At 38.9% G+C, this 23,748-nt stretch overlaps 1 protein-coding gene across 1 annotated transcript; it reads right to left on the minus strand.

The window, feature by feature from the left end:
- Positions 1 to 1,527: 1,527 nt before the first annotated feature.
- LOC124276619 (ubiquitin-conjugating enzyme E2 L3-like) lies at positions 1,528 to 22,816 on the minus strand. Its single transcript, XM_046712269.1, has 4 exons — positions 22,731 to 22,816; positions 11,665 to 11,760; positions 7,789 to 7,975; positions 1,528 to 3,576 (listed from the first exon to the last, which is right to left on the minus strand). The coding sequence occupies exons 1-4, from the start codon at positions 22,782 to 22,784 to the stop codon at positions 3,422 to 3,424; spliced, it is 492 nt and encodes a 163-aa protein (XP_046568225.1). The 5' UTR covers positions 22,785 to 22,816; the 3' UTR covers positions 1,528 to 3,421.
- Between the last annotated feature and the right edge of the window lie 932 nt (positions 22,817 to 23,748).

The following is a 23,748-nucleotide window of genomic DNA, read 5'->3' on the forward strand; positions in this document are numbered from 1 at the left end:
ATGAAGGGAAAACACAACTTTAAATACCTCTATCTTTTTCATCTCAGAGCTGAAGATTTAACCTGTGACATTAATAATTGAGAGAAAATGTCAATAATTGTCAGATGATAGTTCTCATTTAAACTATTACCATAGGAGTCATGCCATGTACCAACTAATACATTACTGATTCATTAAGTGAAAAGTAGGTGTGAAGAAAATGTAACTATTTCCTTGCATCCTTTATTCAACATCAGGACTAAAATAAAGTGAATAGTGACTGATCACCTGTGTATGCATTAACTGATCGGCAAATTTTGTCTATGACGACTGTTACATTTTCAATTAGGTGAAAATTTCCAAGAAAAATTCCCAAAAATATTTTGCAGTAAAATGCCAAGATAAAGATGACCATGAATATCCATCCCATTACCATTTAATCCCTGAAACTGCAGTGAGATCATTAATCCCGCCCTTCTCCCCAACAAACGTTTAAGAAATCCTACTTGGAAATTTTCAAAAGAAGATGACAATACAAAGCTTCAAGAAATATGAAAACAATGTACAAAATATTATACAGAGGACATCCCGTCTTGATATTGTATCGTTCCAATTTTGCAGGATGAGACTGTAGCTGGTCTAATGCGCAAATGCTATGCTCTTGGAGATTCATTCCACCATTGCAAAAAACTGGTCATTCATCAACAAAAGCTTAGAAGAGAAAGAGTTTTATAAGTGAAATATTTCTCATGGACAGTAATGCTCAGGTTCAAGCTCTGGTCATTCATCAACAAAAGCTTAGAAGAGAAATAGTTTTATAAGTGAAATATTTCTCACGGACAGTAATGCTCAGGTTCAAGCTCTGGTCATTCATCAACAAAAGCTTAGAAGAGAAATAGTTTTATAAGTGAAATATTTCTCACGTACAGTAATGCTCAGGTTCAAGCTCTGGTCATTCATCAACAAAAGCTTAGAAGAGAAATAGTTTTATAAGTGAAATATTTCTCATGGACAGTAATGCTCAGGTTCAAACCATGTTGTGGATGTCCAACAGTGTAGGCAAGGCTGCTGCAGATTAAACAGTTATCTATTGATACTGTAGTTTGTATCCAATGCTTATCTTGTCACACACCACCATAATCAGATATCCATTAACACGGATCAACGGTGCCATTTGGTCTTGTTTATGTTGAATTTTTGAATACAGAAAATGAAAATATGTGGAAATTCAGTTAAAGGCAAATTGCAAAAAAATATTGTACAACTTATATTACGGACCATTCAATTCTTTCATATTACTATACAAATCTGTCATGCCATTTCTGAATAATCTAATAACATAAAAGAACATGATGGTCCTTAGCCTTTTAAATAGTATACACTGCCAGTCATGTTTACATGTAGAAAGATCCAAAACACTAACAATCAAGACAAAGTGTCTGATCAGCGATTGTGTGGACTTTGGTGTTTGGAAACCATCAAAAACAATTTTGGATTTCTGTTCTGATACTTAAGACACAAAGCCTTCCTACAACAAATGCATGATAATGTCACTGGTTTCATCTTTATTTGCCATGACCTTTAAATACACAATCCTTTTGATTGGTATCTGTACAGTGCAGTGTAATCCCCTGGCTGCTGGGTACCACTGTCACTGCTCACGGATGTACAATGCACTGAGGAGACTGGGACTAATGGCTACTGTGGTCAATTTCAAACTTGGTAGTGCTAGTGTGTGTACATACATGCATGTGTGTGTGTGTGTGTGTGTGTGTGTGTGAGTGTGTTATCGTGTGTGTGTGAGTTTAGGGTGTACTGCACTGATGTAATGTTTCTGGGAGCTGGTTCGTAAAGAGGGATGGTGTTTGCAAAGAATGGGTAGGCCATATATACAAATCAAAAGAAGTCAAAAGATATCTTGTTCTTTCAGGCTACTATAGTTAAACTGTCATTCCATTCGAGAATATCCATAACAAAATGAAAGAACAAGGTGCTCTTTAATGTCTTTTGAGCATAATTTTCAGCTCGGAATATACCATTAGCGCTGGGCAATGGTTTTATACCACTTTCGACAATATTCCAGCAACATCATAGTAGTGGACACCAGGAATTGGCTTCAAATATTGTATTATTATTATTATTATTATACGATATTTATATAGCGCACATATCCAGGCAACTAGTGCTTGCTCAAGGCGCTGGTATTTTTTCCCCTCGATCATTGGATGTCAATCTGAACGGCACATCGTGTTATCAATATCAACTCCCGGGGGAGTAGCCATGTGCTGGATTGAACCTGGACCTTGATGTGATGAGCAAACACCAATAGGTTACACCACCATCCCAATAAACCTTGGAATAAATGTCTGTGATTTTGTGACAGTGTTGAAAGAGTAATGCTGCTACTCTCTGCATGGTCATGTCTGTCAAGGAGTTTGGACAGAATGCAAGTTGTGGTAACATTAAGGTAAACTGAAGAGCCCCAGACGAGCAATAAGCAAAACCAAGCAGTAAATGAACGGCGCATGTGAATGATGTCTTTTCACAAAAGGGACGCGTGAAGCTATCATTGGTCACCCCATCAGCAGGATCTCTTTCTAAACTGGACATATTGCTCACAGATTATTGATCGACTATTGAGATATGTTGCACTGATGTAATTCAGCTGGTATGAACAAACATTTGTCACCTAAAAAGGAAAGCCATGTACATATTTCACCCCACAGAACACAAAGCCATTCCTAAAATCAAGACATTAACAGTGAGACGAGGGACTATTATGAACTGGAAATATTACCATTATCCATTTACCAAAAGGGAATAAATCTGCAATTGTTTTCATGGGAACAGGAAACAGACAAAAGCAAGATATCAAGCATGGATGTAATCAAAGCGTTAAAACTTATACAGGTGATATATAAGAAGCAAGTTTTTAATATACAATACACAACTCTGAAAAGTGTTCCTTTATATATGCAACAGTGGAAAAGGGAATGACCAAAGCATTTATTGCATATTGCTGTAGTTCATTTGCCATGTAATGACAGATAATCTCAAAACAAATATGAAAGAAATGAATGGTCCTTAATGCAATTGAGTAGTATATCATCCTTATTTCAAAATAAATCGAGGCCTGTCTCACATTTCTAATCTTATATCCTCCATGCACTCAAGCATACACAAATGTTCTTCGAAATTAAAGCCATAAGTATCATCTTAAAACTCCACACCTTGGCATTAAGCTCAATCTGATAACTCAAGTGACAATGTCACAAAGAAATTCTTATTTTCTTAACAAGAGCACAATTAACAAACAAAGGAATATTAACAAGGCATTTTGCAATGATTGTCTCCTAAGGCCGAATTAACACAGTCAAGAGCATAACATCAGCACATGAGCAGCCTCAATGATGATATTAAACATGTCTTAGGAGCACTACGTTTAATCTGATGGCCGTTTTTCTGCGTATTTCTTGGTGAAGTCTTCTGCATTCTTTTGAAAGACTTTCTTGTTGAGCGTAAACTCCTCTGCTATATCAGCCCTCAGTGGGTGCTCTGGTTCTGGTTCCTGGACCATCTTCACCAAGGATTTTAACACTGGAACAATGAACACTGTTTAGTTAGAACATTAAAAACATATATGGATATTTCTTCCCGCTTCAACAGTTTGGCTGAGCAACAGTGATAAAAAGTGTTTTTCAAAAACATGAGAGAATTCAATACTCTCAATAAACAACATTTGGATTCCATCATTGGTAGGAATTGTCCAGTGAAAAGCACTGATTGAGTAGCTTATGAATAACATATTTACAGCATGCAACGGACATATTAGATATATTCCAATATGGCTGCTGCTAATTCTTTAAGCTCATATATGTTTCAGAGAAGATTTAGAAAAATAATATTATGACAGCCTGGCTACCAGTTTCAAATTGCAATTTTGATGCCTTATAGAGTTAGTTAATATTTAAGATATATAGTATGACCAGAAATTATTGAGAATTTTAAGAATATGTTTAATTGGATTTCTAGTACAAACTACCTTGACCAGCTATCAAGTGCTTGGGTTCATTCAAGACAGACAACTCCGTTAAACCTTTTTCATTAGTTTGTGAAGAGTTATCCCCTTTGTTTACTTGCTAGCAGACGACATTTTCAGTGATCCTCAGTATGGATGATTTAGAGAAGAGGAAGTTGATTTTAGAGTATTATAACAAGGACATCAGATCAGCTAAAGTGATTTCAAGTAGAACAGGCACCCATTTGTCCACTGTTTATCATGTTTTGAAAAATATTGCAAATGGATATGGCATTGAGCGCAGGTAAGCTCAGAAACCTGACTGTCGGTGACAGGAGGCGGCTTGGTATTCTTGTTTTCTTAAAACAAACGAAGGAGTTTAGAAAACTTAAGGCTGGATATGATTGATAGAGGAGTGAGTGAGTTAATATTTAACGTCACATCGGCAATATTTCAGCCATATAGTGACGATTGATAGAGGAACTGTGGCTGTCTGTAAGGAGACAATTAGAACTGAGCTGCATGCAATGGGTTGGCAGAAAAGTCGAGGAATTCCATCACCGATCATGATATCTGAACAAAAGGAGTGAAGGTTGAACTGGTGCTTACAGCATAGAAATTTTAACTGGGACAATGTGATTTTCTCAGATGAAAGTTCTGTGTGTCTGTTTCCTAATACACTGAAATTCTGGACCAAACAAACTGAAAAACCTTCGTATCAGCGCCCAAAGTACAGTCCGAAAATTTAACGTGTGGGGTGGCATATCTGTGTTAGGGGCAACGCCCCTCTGTGTATTTGAAGGGAAGATGAACAGTGAGCGGTACACAGATATTCTTGAGGGACATTTACTTCCATCTGCTCACGTGTTCTATGGAAATTGTTTGATTTTCCAGCAGGACAACGACCCAAAACATCGTTCAAAGCATTCACAGGCCTGGTTTCGGACCCATGACATTATTAGATTGGCCAAGCTATAGCCCTGACCTAAATCCAATAGAAAATGTGTGGGGACTTATGAAGGAAAGTGTCAATAAGAAAAATCTGACAAATATTGCTGAAATGAAAGAAGAGGTGGTCGATATTGGGACAGCATGGACCACGACTTTTTAACTTCTTTGATCAGTAGTATGCCCCGCCGCATTGAAGCCTGCATTGCTGCCCATGGTGACTTGACAAAATACTAACTGTTCACCTGTCTTTGAATCTGGAGTTATGTTCTGCTAATATTCACATTTAATACGTGAGTAATGAGTGAAAAAACATATAAAAAATTACAATCTTTAAATTCTCAATAATTTCTGGTTGTACTGTATATTTCAGTTATATAATAACAAGGATGCCTTATAGAAACAAACATCCTCAAAATTTCAGCTGAATTTTCCAAGCCATTTTCAGAGAATTGTATGATGTCTATAGATCATGACAGATGACTTTTCTGAGAAACTATATCTTTCCAAGCCTTTAAAGAATCTACTGGACCATCAAATTCTAAGCCCTAAGATAATCCCAACCATTAAATGATCCATGGGACAATCACGCTCTAACCTCAGTGATCTACCAGAACACCATGTTCAAACCCCAATGATGTTGGACTACCCTTAAATGCGTCACTGGACCTCCACATTCTAAACCTTGAAATGAGTAGCTAGACCACCACATTCTAAACCTTTAGATGATTTGCTGGAGCACCACCAAACCTTTATTAGTGGAGCTGGAACCACATTCTAAACCTTAGATGAGTTGCTGGAGCACCACATTCTAAACCTTTAGATGAGTTGCTGGAGCACCACATTCTAAACCTTTAGATGAGTTGCTGGAGCACCACATTCTAAACCTTTAGATGAGTTGCTGGAGCACCACATTCTAAACCTTTAGATGAGTTGCTGGAGCACCACATTCTAAACCTTTAGATGAGTTGCTGGAGCACCACATTCTAAACCTTTAGATGAGTTGCTGGAGCACCACATTCTAAACCTTTAGATGAGTTGCTGGAGCACCACATTCTAAACCTTTAGATGAGTTGCTGGAGCACCACATTCTAAACCTTTAGATGAGTCGCTGGAGCACCACATTCTAAACCTTTAGATGAGTCACTGGAGTACCACATTCTAAACCTTTAGATGAGTCACTGGAGTACCACATTCTAAACCTTTAGATGAGTCACTGGAGCACCACATTCTAAACCTTTAGATGAGTCACTGGAGCACCACATTCTAAACCTTTAGATGAGTTGCTGGAGCACCACATTCTAAACCTTTAGATGAGTTGCTGGAGCACCACATTCTAAACCTTTAGATGAGTTGCTGGAGCACCACATTCTAAACCTTTAGATGAGTTGCTGGAGCACCACATTCTAAACCTTTAGATGAGTCACTGGAGCACCACATTCTAAACCTTTAGATGAGTCTGGAGCTGGAGCACCACATTCTAAACCTTTAGATGAGTCACTGCTGGAGCACCACATTCTAAACCTTTAGATGAGTCACTGGAGCACCACATTCTAAACCTTTAGATGAGTTGCTGGAGCACCACATTTCCTTTAAACCTTTAGATGAGTCGCTGGAGCTTCTAAACCTTTAGATGAGTTGCTGGAGCACCACATTCTAAACCTTTAGATGAGTCACTGGAGCACCACATTCTAAACCTTTAGATGAGTCACATTCTAAACCTTTAGATGAGTTGGAGCACCACATTCTAAACCTTTAGATGAGTCACTGGAGCACCACATTCTAAACCTTTAGATGAGTTGCTGGTACCACATTCACAGATTCTAAAACCTTTAGATGAGTCACTGGAGCACCACATTCTAAACCTTTAGATGAGTTACTGGAGCACCACATTCTAAACCTTTAGATGAGTTGCTGGAGTACCACATTCTAAACCTTTAGATGAGTCACTGGAGCACCACATTCTAAACCTTTAGATGAGTCACTGGAGCACCACATTCTAAACCTTTAGATGAGTTGCTGGAGCACCACATTCTAAACCTTTAGATGAGTTGCTTTAGATGAGCACACCACATTCTAAACCTTTAGATGAGTTGCTGGAGCACCACATTCTAAACCTTTAGATGAGTTGCTGGAGCACCACATTCTAAACCTTTAGATGAGTTGCTGGAGCACCACATTCTAAACCTTTAGATGAGTCACTGGAGCACCACATTCTAAACCTTTAGATGAGTCACTGGAGCACCACATTCTAAACCTTTAGATGAGTTGCTGGAGTACCACATTCTAAACCTTTAGATGAGTCGCTGGAGCACCACATTCTAAACCTTTAGATGAGTTGTTGATGTACCACATTCTAAACCTTTAGATGAGTTGCTGGAGCACTACATTCTAAACCTTTAGATGAGTCACTGGAGCACCACATTCTAAACCTTTACTGGAGCACCACATTCTAAACCTTTAGATGAGTTGTTGATGAGTCACCACATTCTAAACCTTTAGATGAGTTGCTGGAGCACCACATTCTAAACCTTTAGATGAGTCACTGGAGCACCACATTCGAAACCTTTAGATGAGTTGCTGGAGTACCACATTCTAAACCTTTAGATGAGTTGCTGGAGCACCACATTCTAAACCTTTAGATGAGTCTGGAGCACCACATTCTAAACCTTTAGATGAGTTGCTGGAGCACCACATTCTAAACCTTTAGATGAGTCACTGGAGCACCACATTCTAAACCTTTAGATGAGTCGCTGGAGTACCAAGTTCTAATCCTTTGGATGAGTCACTGGACTACCAAGTTCTTTAGATTTTAAATCTTCCACTAAAGCATGACTACTCACCTTGTTCAGTCTTTGTAGCTGGCTTCCAGTTCTCTGGGCTGATTATAGGTAAACACACCTGACCCTTTTCATCTACATTGGGATGGTAGATTTTGGTTTTAAAAGTCAACTTGGGTGGCTTGAATGGGTACTCTGCAGGGAAATTGATGACGATCTTGAAGGCTCCCTTGCTATATGGAGGTTCATCCTGAAACACAGCCAACACCATGATCATGACACAGTTACAGTAGGCAAGAGTGGTAATTCCTCAAAGGACAGTCAAACACTGCTGTGTCAAACTTTCATGAGTGCAACTTACAGCTGAGTATAGGCTTTGACACCGCCTTTAGAAATTATCCAGCAATATCATGGCTCGGGATAACAGAAATTAGCTTTCCACAATGAAATCATAGGGAGGAATCGAACCTGGGTCTTTGGTGTGCCAAGCAAACACTTTAACCACTAGGCTACCCAACTGTCCCAAAACTTACTGCTGTCCTAAGAAAAAGCTTGGTCCCTTCATATTCTTTAATAACTTTTTCCTGTTGTGTCAAAACCAGGATAAGCATTTATATTGGTCCCTTCATCTTTAACACAACAGTTTGACTATCCTTGCTTGAGTTGTGCTTTCGTAAGGCAACACAAACAAATGAAATGTTTCTCTTGCACGTTTTTCAAAGTTAGATGTCTGTTTCCACTATAATGAGACATGCGACATTTGGTGATCAAATGACAAAGGACATGCTATAGGACAAAGTCACTATTGTCAAACCAATCATCAAGTATACTACTGTGACTTCTCCACAAATTTACAAAGTTTACTTCAACCCACAACCAGCTACAGTGCACTCTGTCTAATTTGGACCAGCTTGGGACCAACTAAAAAGTCCTAATTAGACAGCAGTCCGAGGTACACAGATTTTAATGGAGGATACGCCTCTTTCTTTTCCTCATCTGTCTGTTGACTTGATCTAGCCAATCACTGAATATGTGTGAGGTCATCCACGCCTTCTGATTGGCTCGCCATATTCACATTCTTGAAACAGCGTGGTCTCTCAGCTTTACCGATGGCTTACAAGAGGCTTTACAAGAGGCTTGAGTTTCTCACCTATTGCACTGCAACATAATAGCACGGTCAGTCTTTCTTTGGACACTTTCCCACATTTAGCAGCTGTATTTTTCCCGACAGTGCTTTGTCTGGTAATGCTCGAAAAAACACGCCTGTTTCATCGCAGCTGAAGACATCTTCTAAATTGTAGCCATCAATGATTGACGGGAGGCGGGCTTTGAAATCGTCGACAATGACACTGTTGACGTCAGCACTCTCGCCACCAACTTTGAGCAGCTTGATGTTGTAACGAGACTTCCATGAACTTAGCCAACCATCTGAAGCTTTGAAATCTTCCAAGTTCCGCTGAAAACTGAAGTGCCGTTTCTTTCTACATTGGACCCGACAGTGGTATGAAGACATCTTCTAAATTGTAGCCATCAATGATTGACGGGAGGCGGGCATTGAAATCGTCGACAATGACACTGTTGACGTCAGCACTCTCGCCACCAACTGCTTGATGTTATAATGAGACTTCCATGAACCATCTGAAGCTTTGAAATCTTCCAAGTTCCGCTGAAAACTGAAGTGCCGTTTCTTTCTACATTGGACCCGACAGTGGTATGTTGTTTGTCCATGCACGTATAAGCCAGTCATGCAGAGCTTCATACTTTCCCTTGTGCATTCAGAATCTCAACCAATTACATTTTCTTCAAACTGTGATCTGTAGTCTTCCTTTTACTTCAACATGTCAGATACAGTTTGTTTACTTATCTGGTATTTGTCGGCCAAGTCTTTCTGTAAAATCTTTGGAATAGTTTCAGAATCATAGATTAGATTTATCTTGGTTACAAGTGACAATTCAGTACGTGGGCGTTCAAACATTTTGACCTGCTCAGTCCGGATAATAAAGCAACGTAACTACCTTTTCGGGCCAACACTTTGGTCCGAAATCCGAAATAATGAGAGTCCGAGATACAGAGCTTTTTCATTATGACAACAAAGAAGGATTACGTCGGGAAAGTCCTCAATCCTGTTATACAGCAATCCGAGAAAGACAGAGCCCGAGTTTGACAGAGTGCACTGTAGTTACTGACAACTGACAAAGAATGGGAGTCAGGTAGATTGTCACGTCTCTCTTGCCAGGTCTTCTTCTGTCAGAATGGAGACCATTTTATAAAGATAGTAAGTATGTCCTGTGTCAAATGATTGGCAGCTTTTACAATCGTGAGACCTTGTGAATAGAATTTACTAACCGCCCCAACAAATGTACTCCCAAAATCCGAGAAGATTCAGGTTAGAATTCTTCAGCAACCCAATCATGAGACGTGACAAGCAGGATTGGGTAGTCACATACTGACTTGGTTGATGCATCTTATCGAACCCCAATTGTGCAGACAAAAGTTCCTGTAGTTAATCTCTGGCTTGTTTGGACCATAAACAATTATTTACATTAAAACATATAGTTGCAAGCAACGATGTGGGCTCCTGGGCTTTAGTTCTATCCAGTGTTCACGAATAGCGTCTGACCCTCTGAAAAATCCGGCAGATTCGCCAACGGTCTGATAGAAGTCTACATCCCACCGGCCCCAGTGTCTGGCTGTATATTTCACAGTGACTTTGACTGAAGATGTTATATGTGACATATGACACTTGTTTGCTGTTTATAAATCTTATGTTTGTTAATAATTTCAATGCCAATTATGAGAAATGTTAAATCTGAAATGTTTATTTAGTTTTATTCTATGGGTCCTGTGAATTTTCAGTGGGTCAGACAGACATCTGAAACTTACTGGACCCAATGTCTTGTTACTTTGAAACACCATTCGTGAACACTGTCTATCCATTGTATTTGAGGGCAAGAAATCATCGTCCAAAACGGAGCCAGAACACGTTTTTGACAGGCGTGCGGATCTTCCAAATACAGCCGGGGGAACTTTTAAGAAGTTCTGGAGAAGAAATAGTTCCCTCTTTAAAAGGCTGTGTCTCAGTTGTTCTTGGGTCTACGGTCAAAACAATTAGTGTTCTGGAATCACCAAGACTTCATCTACCATACTGGCACTATTTGTGCAGAATTTGCACAATGGTTACTGGACATCAGTTATGGGAAGTTTGGAATGTCTAGAGCTGATGGTTTGAGCTCAGCACATTTTGGGAGCAAACTACTCAGAAAACTGCTGAAAAACATAACCAAAAACTGAAAACAAAAATAACTGCCAAACGGTACATTTTAGCGACTTGACCCGTCCAGGCAAAATTGTTGGGAATTTGATTGTGCATCTGTACAAGAGATTTGGAAGTGTTGAATTAATTAGTTCTTGAGATATTTGCTGTCAAACTTTGAAATTTTGAATTATCTCCCCTTTGCTATTGAGCCTAGAGATTTTTAAGGGGAATATCTTCACCTCGGTGGGCATCTTCGTGATTTTTTGTAAGCGATTCGGAGTATTGGTTTAGGAGGTATGTTTGGTACAAAAATCAGTGGAATAATAAAAAATAATAATAATCCGAACGATTACAATAGGTCTCCTGCCTAGAGGCAAGGAGCCCTAAAAATGTCAAAGTGCTGTAATGTTGCTAATGTTGGGCGTTAAACAACAAACATGCAAAAAGCGAAAACTACTGACCAAAATACATAACAGGGTATCATGTAGAACTGGAACCAAAACCACTGACACTCAACACAGCCCACATGCAGTGGTACACATTCTCACCTGGACCAACAAGCCACACCATTCATTAACACTCTGCTCATTAAAAACAACAGTAATTTCTTCTCTGGAAATCTGCAATCTCCTGTAAATGGAACGACCAATATGAAGATGGTCGGATACTACAGTGATTCTTACCGGACACAACAGGGCAAACCACTCATTAATGTTCTGTTCATTAACTGTCACTTGTCTAACACAGTCAGGGAATTTCTTCTGCAGATCGTCCATCTCCTGAAAAATATCAAATGTAGCTTTATAGTTTTACAAATTTATGAAAATAATAAACAAATTTTATGATATTTCCATTTAGTAGCTAAAAATGTTCAAGAATGACCATTATCCATTGATATATGTTCCATTCAAAATTATATTTTATACCTTGTAACTAGGGCTGTAACGATGCATCGAACTATCGATGGATTGCAATTGTTGAGTCTCCGATAGCAATTAATCGATGAGTAGAAACAAAAAGCTATTGATGCATCGATAGTATGTGGGACTATTGATTGTTTAATAACTGACTTCCGTTGATAGATGTTCAGCGCAAAATACAGGATGTACCAGATTTGTTCACTTTGATTTATTGTTTTCCGCCCTGTTACCTCTTAAATAAACTTGATCTGGGTAGCAAGTTTCTTGTCAGTTATTTAATAGAGACTGAAACTACTTCAGCTTGTTTTTATTTCATATTTCATATTAACTATACATTCATTCAGGAAATGACTTCAAATGAGACAATACAAGGAAAGAAAAAACTATTGCAATAGCTGGTCGCAATAGTTGAGTCACAATAGACTATCGCTATCGCAATAGTATGTTTCAATAGACTATCGCTATCGCAATAGTTGTTTCCCCCCCAATAGTCACCCCTACTAGTGACTGACTGTTGGGTTTAAGTTACGCTGATCTGAACAGTATTCCAGTTAAACAATATGTCAGCCTGACTTGGGAGAAGAGCATAACGTGATGCAGGTGTCAAACGTTTAGTACTACTGCAATGAAACCCATGAGCACAGGTAACTCCTGTCATATCTTCCTACGTAACCTCTGTTCTAATCGTGCCCTTTCATGGTGTGAGCGTTCAAGACTCGTGATTGGAGGCAATCAGATTTAGTTGTGCAATCAGCGACGTTGTTTCAAAAGTGATCATTCGCAAGGCCTCGGTAATTTCCGTATGCTTCGAGAAAGCTAAACTTCTTCCCCTGCGCGATGCGCAAAAGTTTCTTCTAGACAGAACTCAGTCATGTTATGGCGCATCAGTGGCATCTCCATCGCCCTCGTTGACAACGGACAAGCTAGCCATTAAACGTCTTGTGTGTAACATCAACACAAGTCCCCGGCAGATGGGGGATATTTGTGGCCCCACATTTGCTTGTGTTAGTCAAGTTGAATCTAAGTCGATGTAACACGTGTTCTGATTGGATAGAAAGAAGGGAGATAATTCGTGTTGCGATCTTTTGCCGCTAGGGGATTTTACGAGAGCCGGGAAATATAGCCGTATTAGAACAGAGGTTCGTAGGAAGATATGACAAGTAACCTTTGTGGGAAGAGAATGAGGTATGGCAGGGCTCGATTTAGTTCTTTGCAACTTGCACTGGTGCATCCCAGTATTACAAAATGCAACCTAGTTATTAGTCTAACTTGCACCAGGTGCAGGTCAGTTTTAGAGAAATAAATCAACAATAAATCAAACATTGTGAGCACAATTATGTCAGCTCATTTTTCATCTAAACTTTGAATAGCTATGGCACCGAAACATTGCTATTTATAGACTCCTCTCGGCTGTGACAGCTCTTGTAAACAGGGATCAGCTGTGTAGCGGTGTTGCTATGGTTTCAAGGGTACTTCGTCACAGAAATATGTTTATGTGCACTGATACCTCTGACGTATTAACACACTACGTCATCATTTTAAGTGATAGTTAACAGATTTATCGCACATGGCTGTGTGAAACACTAAGCCTCCTGTCAACTTTACTTATCCAAACCGTGAATGAATATAACCATGACGGATAGCAAAAGTAAACAGACAAGCATTAACGCATTTTTCCTGAAGAAATCAAGTAAAGATGCTGACAAAAGTCGTACCGGTAAACAAAACTTGGAAACTGAGAAACGTGCCGATACTAACATGAGTGATTCCATTAACATTGCCTATGCGTGTGGCAGTTCAGGGTCGGGTGTTAAAACTACAGATGATGAATTGAAACGTAAGTCCAACCACAAGCAATGCAACAAAAATTAAGACTTACAAATTTAAAGAGGAATGGAAAAAAACAGGGACTGGTTACATTATGATGAGAATGAAAATAACATGTCTTGTGCCACATGTCAAAAGTATGATAAAAGTGGAAGAAGTAATTCTTTTAGGAGTGGGTGCAAGTCAATAAGACTAAGTGTGATAGAAATCCACCAAACTAGTGAGGTTCACCTCCGATCTGAGGCCCATGAACTAGCACAAGTGTGCAAAAATAAATCAGTTTTGCCTTTGGAAAAGACAGTTCTTAAAATGCAGGAAAATCAAGTTGACACCATGAAGATTTTATTCATAGTAGCATACTGGATAGCAAAAAATGAAAAACCATTTACAGATTTCTCCAAAATGCTTGAACTTTTAGAAATACTTGGAATTAAATCAGGCCAGACATACCAAATGATAAGAAAGCAAGAGAATTTATTGGCCTACTCAGTGAATCTTTTAGTCAGGAAATTCGGACAGCTGAATTTTTTTCAGTATTATGCAGACTGCAGTGTTTTGGAACAAGAAATCATGTATGTGAGATACATTAAATTTGGACAACCCAAAACTGTGTTTGTGTGTGCATCAAATGTGGAAAGAGGTGATGCTCTTCACATCAAGGAGGCAATCTTGAAAATGTTAGATGAGAAACTTGATTTATCAGAGGATGAATGGAAAAGTGGTCTAGTTGGTTTGTGTTTTGATGGAGCAGCTGTGATGATGGGGTGTAAGTCAGGTGTGGCAAAGAGAATACAAACATTAGCCCCTCATGTAGTTGCAATCCACTGCTGTGTCCACCGACTGGAACTTGCAGTTAAAAATGTCACAAAGCAAATATCCTATTTGGAAGACTTTGACGAAACTCTTGTGAACTTGTACAAGTTCTACAAGTATTCGCCACTGAGGTGGCAAGGACTAAAAGCAGCTGCTGAGGCACTGAATGTAAACCTTCTCAGGCCAGTTAGAATACTTGGTGTGAGGTGACTCCCTCATCACGAGCATGCTGTGAAAGCTGTCTCTCAGTCGTATGAAGCACTGGCTGTTCATCTTCAGAATGAAGCAAGAACTGGCAATAAAGACAATCGAGAAAAATCAAGATGCATACTTCTTTTGCTCCAGTCTCTGAAGTTTGTCATGATTCTTAATTTTCTCACAAGTCTTCTGGGAGTGATGTCAAAACTGAGCAAATCTTTTCAATGTGACAAATCTGGCTTGCACTCTGTACATGAGAATGTAGAAAAGGCAGTTGGACATATTGAAAAGCTGACAGACAGAGAGAGACTTTCTGAAGTCATGATGAAAGGAATTGAAGTGGCTGAAGGTGACAACCCAGAGTACAGGTTTCATGGGATGACACTTAGTGTACCTGAGAGGGGACTACCAAAGAAAAGAGGAAAGCAACCTGTGAAAAAATCTGAAAAAGAAAATGCGATTGAATCGGCAGAAATGATCATACAGAAAATGAAGTCAAATTTGGCATCAAGATATGATGTCACAGATGATGTGTGTGGAGCATCCTACGTGCTCAACCCCAACAACTGGCCCAAGGATCCAGCTGCACTGAACTCTTATGGGGACACAGAGATCCAGCTGTTGGCTCAGCACTTTGACATGCCCTTGACTGCTAAAGGGTATGTTCCCGAAGCAGCAGTAGTGGAATGGCTTACTGTGAAGAAACAGATTGTGAGGATGCTCAGATTTGAAGAAAATCTTGTACAGGTATGGGAAAGGGTTTCGACAACTGAAAGGTGAAAACAAGGACATCTTAGCCCTGGTTCGAATAATCCTTTCACTGCCAGTGAACTCGGCAATATGTGAAAGAGGGGTTTCCCTCATGAAGAGAGTGAAATCTGACTGGAGAGGTTCATTGAAGAGTGAGACTCTGACAGATCTGCTTTCTGTATCAGTGAATGGTCCAGCCACACATGATTACAACCCAGATGCTGCCATTGCACTATGGCTCACGAAGAAGAACAGGAGGATTGCTGCAGCTGGAAAGAGAACACAGACAGAGCAGGCATGGAGCAGTGATGAATCTGAGTAATGACAAGTGGGTAAACTTCGTAATAAAACATCTAAATGATTCAATAGCTTATTTCTTTCATTACATGTTGCAATAAAAGCAGTGCAACTGGAATTTGGCTGGTGCAACTAGGTTTTTATCTTAGGGTGCACCTGGTGCAAGTAGGTTAACATCTCTTAAATCGAGCCCTGTATGGTGCTGATGGTGCAGAAAACCTAGAAACATTGTGAGTGAGTTGAGTTTTACACTGTTTTTAGCTAGGGGTGAAACGGTATACCGCGGTATTAGTAGAACCGCGGTATTTTGCCTTCGGTTTGGTATACCGTAAAGCAATCCAAAAATTAGATATTTTCTGTTTTCCTACCGTCATTTATTAACCTTTTAAAACCATTTCTAAAATGTCTAGAAATGGAATCATTTTGTCAAAATCCATGCATTTCTTTCCCAGACAGCCGCTATTGTCTCGGAAGTAAGTTCTCACATACCGAACCGAAAGCCTTGTACTGCAATACGTACCATACCGCGGTAAGAGCGTACGGTTTCACCCCCACTTTTAGCAATATCCAGTAATATCATGGCGGGGACACTAGAAATGGGCTTCACACATTGTACCCATGTGAGGAATCGAACCTGGGTCTTCGACGTGACGAGCAAACGCTTTAACTACTAGGCTACCCCACCGCCCCCCTAGAAACATGAGGGTGACCTGGGATTCGAACTTATGGTCATAGGTTTCTAGTGTGCCTGACCAATTTAGCCCAGCACAGAAAAATGTGATGCCTTAGATTAGTGGGTCTCCCTTGTCCCTTCTATTGTATCAATGAACTGACAGCATATCATGCTTACAGTGCTACAAACACTATCATGATGACAGAAATATGAGTGAGTGAGTGAGTTTGGTTTTACGCCGCTTTTAGAAATATTCCAGCAATATCACGGCGGGGACACCAGAAATGAGCTTCACACATTGTACCCATGTGGGGAATCGAACCCGGGTCTTCGGCGTGACGAGCGAAAGCTTTAACCATCAGGCTACCCCACCGCCCAGGCAGAAATATGAAGCACAATATTATAGAAAACAGTATGTATGAAGAAAAGCAGAACTAGATTTCATTCATGAATACATTATCAGTGTACAGAATGTTCTAGTTCATTCAACTCTTGGACAAATCAGGCCTGTTTCCAATGAAACCCATATTTGTAGCATTCATTGATACAAAATAACTGAAGCTGGGTGTTCATTTTCAATATACTTCTCAATATTTCCAGGCCAATCATTACAATGTCCACACATTGCCTGCCATTGACAGTGACCTGTTGTGGATCCCATTTATTGATTTAATGTTCAATATGTAGTGTATTATTCAACACATTCATGCACTGAAAATGACTTGGTATGATATAAATATTCTTAGTTATACTGCTTTGATGTTTGATATCAGAGCTATAATGTACTGGTTAAAATTACTGAAGATGCCTTCTTATAGGCTACCAAAGAATGTTACAATATGATGATAAAAAATGGACATACAAATAGGATTTCTTCTGTTAGAGATTTTCTATTCTCAAACAGTTTTGGTTTTTGTGTGGAAAGATCAGTATGTTGAATGGTTTGAAAAGATATCACTTTCCAGTAAATGTTTGCATTATCAGATGTATAAATGTACTTTTGACGCAGAAATTAATCTTTCTTATGTAAACGGAACAAAGTTTATGATAGCGCTAAGCAGATTGAGATGTTCTTCACTAGGGGTGGGTATTGCAGGGAATTTTCATATTGCGATATATTGCGATGCGAAAGCTTGTATTGCGATATGTATTGCAATATATTGCAAGAAATTGTTTTTGACAAAAAATTACTAACAATCGAGTTAATGCTTGATTTATAAAGCAATAACACAACAAAATCACAATGCTTGATTAGGCTTTAATTAAAACTTTTAATCATGACAAATTAAAATGTAAATAACGTTTGGAACAAATGAAACAAGGAAAGGAACAATCTAAAAAACGGAAATATCCGAAGATGTCCGAGTGTTACGAAGTTTTCCGAATACATGTCAAAATACCGGTTTTCGATCAGCGCATCGCAATACGTATCGTTTTCATGTTTGAACCTGTAAACACTGGTAAACCGGTTATATTGCGCAGCCCTATTCTTCACATGATTTATTTATCGAAAGTGGAAGATATAAAACTGTCAAAATAAAGAAAATAGAATTTGCAAACTTTGTGATCCAACCAAATAGAAGATGAATATCATTTTCTTTTAATTTGCCTATGGTGACTACAAAAAATTGTTGACTTAATTTAACATAACAATGGTGTTGGTGTGTGTGTGCATTGGGGAGGGGAAGGGGTGAAGGAAGAAAGGAGGAAATGAATGAGGGAAGGGTTTATGATCATGATGATGCTGTTCTCAGTATTTAAACAATATCACCATGATTGTGGTGGGGGTTGGGGGGTGAGGGGAAGGAAGTGAGGAGGAAATGAATGAGTGAGGGGTTTATGATCATGATGCTGCTGTTGGCATTATCTAATCAATATCACCATGATTGTGGTGGCAGGGCACAAAGGAAATGAATGAGTGAGGGGTTTATGATCATGATGCTGCTGTTGGCATTATCTACCGTAATCAATTAATATCACCATGATTGTGGTGGCAGGGCACAAAGGAAATACACAGTTGTTTTAATCACAATCCAGTCAAGGCTAATCTCTCCACCCCACCATTTTATTTATACCATTAAGATAACATTTCTTAATAATTCCATTAACATTCAATAAACATCTGTTGTGATCACAATAAGCTTGGCTTTGTTTACTTGTTACCATGGTTTCATCGCCACCTCTATGATTTGATTTATTTCTATGGGAGAGCTGCTTAAACAAGTAACATCACAATGACACAGCACTTTCTTTGATGACCAGTATATTTATTCTGTAATATTTAAATATCTGCTGAATAAAACATTATTACCAATGGGTTATAAAACATTTATCCTTATGCAGGGCTACAGATAAGGGACGTACATGCGTAATGTACGCCTCAAAATCAATTAAGTACGACATAATATAAGATTTCAAGCGTATGTGTACTACGCACATAAATACGTACGTCTAACATTTAATTTTCCGTGCTATCGTGCAAATGGAAATCTATTTCGGATAAATACTTGTTCAGTTTCTTTTCCGCGAACGCGATTTGACACATAAGGAAACCCCGACAGTAGGAATCCCTTGCGTTGCCATGCAACGATATGCGTCACTATTTTTCGATTGGCTAAAAAACTACACTGTTCCTATTTATATCCAGTCGGACCTGACATTTCGCGCATCACACGGTCGCTCAGTTATTTCTCACGCATCTTCAAATACAAATACATGGTTGGAAATAGTGATCGATGAATCGTCCAGACAAACCACAACAACTCGCTCACACAAAAACATGTCGGTACTCCTTCAAAATTCTCAGTACACCTTCACTTGCAATATGATGTGTAAGTACACTCACACCCCCAAAAGTTATCTGGAGCCCTGCTTATGGCTATAGATATAGATAATAAAGAACCATATTCGTTAACTAAATATGGATCAATTATTGATAAATATGGGAGACATAACTTCAAGCAAAAATGTGTGAAAGAAATGACTATATTTCACATCACTGGTGAATTGTGACATGTTTTTGCATGGATTATTAACAAAACAGCGTCCAGAACATAATTTAGAAGCAGACCGAGAATATAGCCCTACTTTTTGTATATTGTGAGAGAAAATTAAAAGCTTTATCCATCGCAAAAGTTAATGTACGATATTATCGACAACAATTTTCAAATTAATAATCATTAATGTTGTTTCCTATCGACGATATTTCCAAATATCGATCATCTTAGTCTGCCCTAATACCTCTATATTATATGAACTGGAATATCATATATAATGTTTGGAGTCATTTATTGATGTAAGGTGTATGTTGACTCCGTTATTATGAACTTAATGAGCAGGGGTGGAAATAACTTTAAAATTGCTAGTGTACTCCGGTACAGTGGCACATGTGAAATCACTTGCCCTGAAAAATTGTCCACTATACCGTCCGTTTTCTTGTTGAATTTTTTAAATAAACAACATTATTAACATAGTCAACTGGACGCCGGTACAGTGTGATATACGAATTTGCTTGCCCGACAGAAAAAAACACAGGACGCGGACGTCAGGCCATGGGTTATTTCCACCCCTGATGAATAACAACTGTCTTTGTCTTTGGTGTTAACTGCCCTGAGGACACAAATCAATATTCCACAAAAAACATGTCCACCTGCTCATCCACAACTCCATGTTTCCTATGGATTTCACTGTACATGTTGTGCATGTTTGAAATAAAAAGGTTATATCTGGGTGATAACTGTATCTTGTGAAGGAAATGACTCAACTATTTGTGCACTGTCTTGCTGTTGAATTTGTGTTTTCTGTAACTTGTCAGTGACATATTGAAGTTATAGCATCTTCAATATTTGAAATATGTTGTAACAAGGGTAAATTTTGCAATTAATTTCACATTGATGGTTATCCCTCTAAAGATAGCAAGACAAAAATATAGCAAGTCAACATTATGAGCTTGCAGCCAATACCAGTTTGGTGCTATATAAATGGACACATTATTATTATTATTATTATGTTTTACAGATTAAAGATAATATGCAGCAGGGAGGGTTCGGGTGATCCTGGCACAGTCAGGCTGGTAAGGCTCATCATCAGCTCAGGGCCCTCGCCCCCTCTACACGCAGCCCGGACAGCGAATGGGACTTCTCCCAGGACACGCTGCCTAGTCGACCCCACCAAGAACTTTCCGGAGAATATGAAGGCTCCCCAACACTGCAGCCTTCTGCATTACCCAGAGTGTCAGAAGGGCTGTGCTCCCGGTGGAGAACCCAGGCACTCTCCTGATCTGCGCCAAGCGATCAGGAGGTACCAAACCTAGGGCACCGAGAACAATGGGGAGCCTGACGACAGTGTACTTGGGATGCAAGCGAGACATTTCAAAGGCGAGGTCCGCATACTTAGTATGCTTTTCCTGAATCTTGCCAATCACATTGGTGTCAAAAGGGACAGAAAATTCAATGATATGTATAAATTCATTGGCTTTATCAAAAAGGACAAGATCAGGTTTGTTGGCTGGAATTCTCCTCAGGCTGTATATGGATTATTATTATTATATATGTTTTTTATTTAACCATGAAAGTAGAGTGAACCTAAGTGTTGATTATTCCATGAATATTCTTGACTGACTGACTGAGTTTAGTTTTACGCCGCTTTTAGCAATATTCCAGCAATATCACAGCGGGGGACACCAGAAATGGGCTTAACACATTGTGCCCATGTGGGGAATCGAACCCGGGTCTTCGGCGGGACGATCCAACGCTTTAACCACTAGGCTACCCCACAGCCCCGAATATTCTTGAACAAGTTGCAATGTACACAGTTTACATTATTTCCTGTTAACAATTCCACCAAATCTGATGTGTGATTTGTCTCCCCATGAATGTTATCATGACAAAGTACAAACATGACAAAAATACCCATGCCTTGACCCATGCTCAAGTTCCAGTCCTGACTTGGAATAACATTCATAAATTATCCACATACAATATATAAGATGAGAGTAGATTGACAGCTACACTAGATAAGCTTAGTATTTCAAGAAAATATGCAAACTAAATTGGCATTTTCCTATTAATGTTGAGTTGCTTTCACACACAATCAAACCTGGGTCTTTTGGGTGTTCAGTGAATGCTTTAATAACTGAGCTACCCTGCAAATACAGAATAACCAGAGACAACTATTATCATGATGAATACCCAATGTAAAATTAAAACACACTGGTTCAAAATATTATCTGGAGCCCTTGTGGTTGATAGATTGAAATATGACAAATTTACATCTGTTTATGTTCCAACATTTCCATTTCTGTATACATCACAAATGCTGAAGTCACCAAAACATCATTAGTTATCACTGATACAGGTTTTTCCTTCAAATTTGTCATATATTCCAATTTGATCGAAATGTTAAATGTTGCAACGTGTAGACACCACAAATTCCCTAGTCTCTGTTGTAGTACATCCTCATGTGGAAAGTCATGGGAGTATAAATCATGTTGGCTCTTCTTATGAAACAAACGACAAACATAAATTAGGTACGTGAAAACTGGTTCAGTTCCCATTGTAAAAACCTAGACCCTGATAGTGATAATGGTTAAGTTTCAATTTTACTGAATTGTATTTGTTTAAAAACTACCCCCAAACTGGCCTGTTTAAACTTTTCTGCTAGTAGTAAATACATCCCAGCAGTTTGTTGTACATGCCCAAACTAATCTAAACGAAGCAGCTTACATAGTAAGTGAAGCAACCTTATGTTAACAACTCAAAGTAGGACCCAGATACTAAACTTCACCCAAATGATAAAATTTGTCAGTCCACATCCATCATTTAAGTCCAGAAAATGCCATACCTTCATGAATCATAGAAATATGATTCAACCTACCACTGAATATAGATGGACTGACGAAAGAAAGATCTTTATTCTGGGCTAAACAATACCACCCACAAGAATTAGCGTTCTCTCTATGAATTCGAGCTATCAAACTACAGTGATAAACATGTATATTTTTCACTGTAAACTTCTATTATTTAAAGGTTTGAATCAATAGAGGGTGTATCTATTTAACAATTGATGGTATATTTTCCACCTCTTGTGAAATATTTACCGGCCATTCAACCCGGTAACGGAAGGACTCGATGGATGAAATACACATTGTCCATAAACGGGTTTCAGTCACCACTATAATGGAGGAAACATAAACCACCTTCATCCCAACCTTCTCATTCATTCCTCATCCCCCTGGATCTAAGCCACAGATACAAATGTGTGACAAGTTTACCTTAACCAAGCGTTTGTTCATAGATTGTTTTTCCATCTTGCAGTTTTCAGCCATTAACACTACAGAGAACACTGCCCCCAAGCGGTAGATATGAGCAGGGGAGGTAACTGAAATAACAGGTTAGTTTTGTTGGAACAAGCCACTTTTCAAGTTCGAGTCCAGAAATAAGATATTTTTATTTGTCAGATCCTATGATTAGTGCAGAATTGTTATTATATTTAATCAACATTTTTGTGTGAAATATATACACCGCAAACGAAAATCATGTGTTTCCATGCACACCTAATCCGTTTGAGCCTATTACCATACAAATAAATTCACACCAATTGAGTTATCGCCCCCGATCCTCTTCAGAACAATGAGACTACAGCTGTCAGTCGAGGTGGAACTAAGATAATCCCAACTGTAATGTGTCTGCTGTGTCGGCTATTTCCCAGCATCAATGCCCGGTAGCAACCAATTCTTATCGTATAATTTTACCACACCCTGATTCTGTATATCGGTGCTCATAATGTCTATCACTGGACTTTCAGGTCCAGACTCGATTATTTACAAGCGGCAAGTCATATCTCTAGAATATTGCAGAGTGTGGCTTTAAACAACAAACAGTGCTCCCTATATGACTACTGCTTCTGTAACCACACTGTATGATCCGCTCTGTGCTAATTACCACCTGTCACCCCTGCTTCAATGTGAATTTGGGTTAGGCCCACTGATTGTTGGATGCCATTTGGACGTACATATTAATATATTCAACATTACACGCCTTAATGCAAATATATAATCAGAAATAATTTACGTCATGATCAATCATGTCATTCGATACGAAAAAGTCAATATCTGCTCGTGTGGTTCAGACCACCGCTGGTAATTAAGAAATTGGTATATATTTCGGTCGTTTAATTCATAACAAGATTTACTCCCATTAGTTAGACATCCCAACTGTCAGACACTGGACTAGGGATTAATTTTTGCAACACCCATACATAAATGGGAATGCCCAAATTGGATATTTCAA

Source organism: Haliotis rubra, unplaced genomic scaffold, assembly GCF_003918875.1.
Source record: "Haliotis rubra isolate DU_JTF1 unplaced genomic scaffold, ASM391887v1 Scf210, whole genome shotgun sequence".
NCBI classification, from domain to species: domain Eukaryota; kingdom Metazoa; phylum Mollusca; class Gastropoda; order Lepetellida; family Haliotidae; genus Haliotis; species Haliotis rubra.

What these genes read in the sequence shown, in the direction of transcription:
- LOC124276619 (XM_046712269.1), bottom strand. Translation starts at nt 22,784, where the DNA reads ATGGCTGAAAACTGCAAGATGGAAAAACAATCTATGAACAAACGCTTG. An exon ending in GGTTTGCCCTGTTGTGTCCG is followed by an intron (nt 7,976 to 11,664) that starts GTAAGAATCACT and finishes GCTGTGTTTCAG; the next exon opens with GATGAACCTCCATATAGCAA. An exon ending in AGCTACAAAGACTGAACAAG is followed by an intron (nt 3,577 to 7,788) that starts GTGAGTAGTCAT and finishes TCATTGTTCCAG; the next exon opens with TGTTAAAATCCTTGGTGAAG.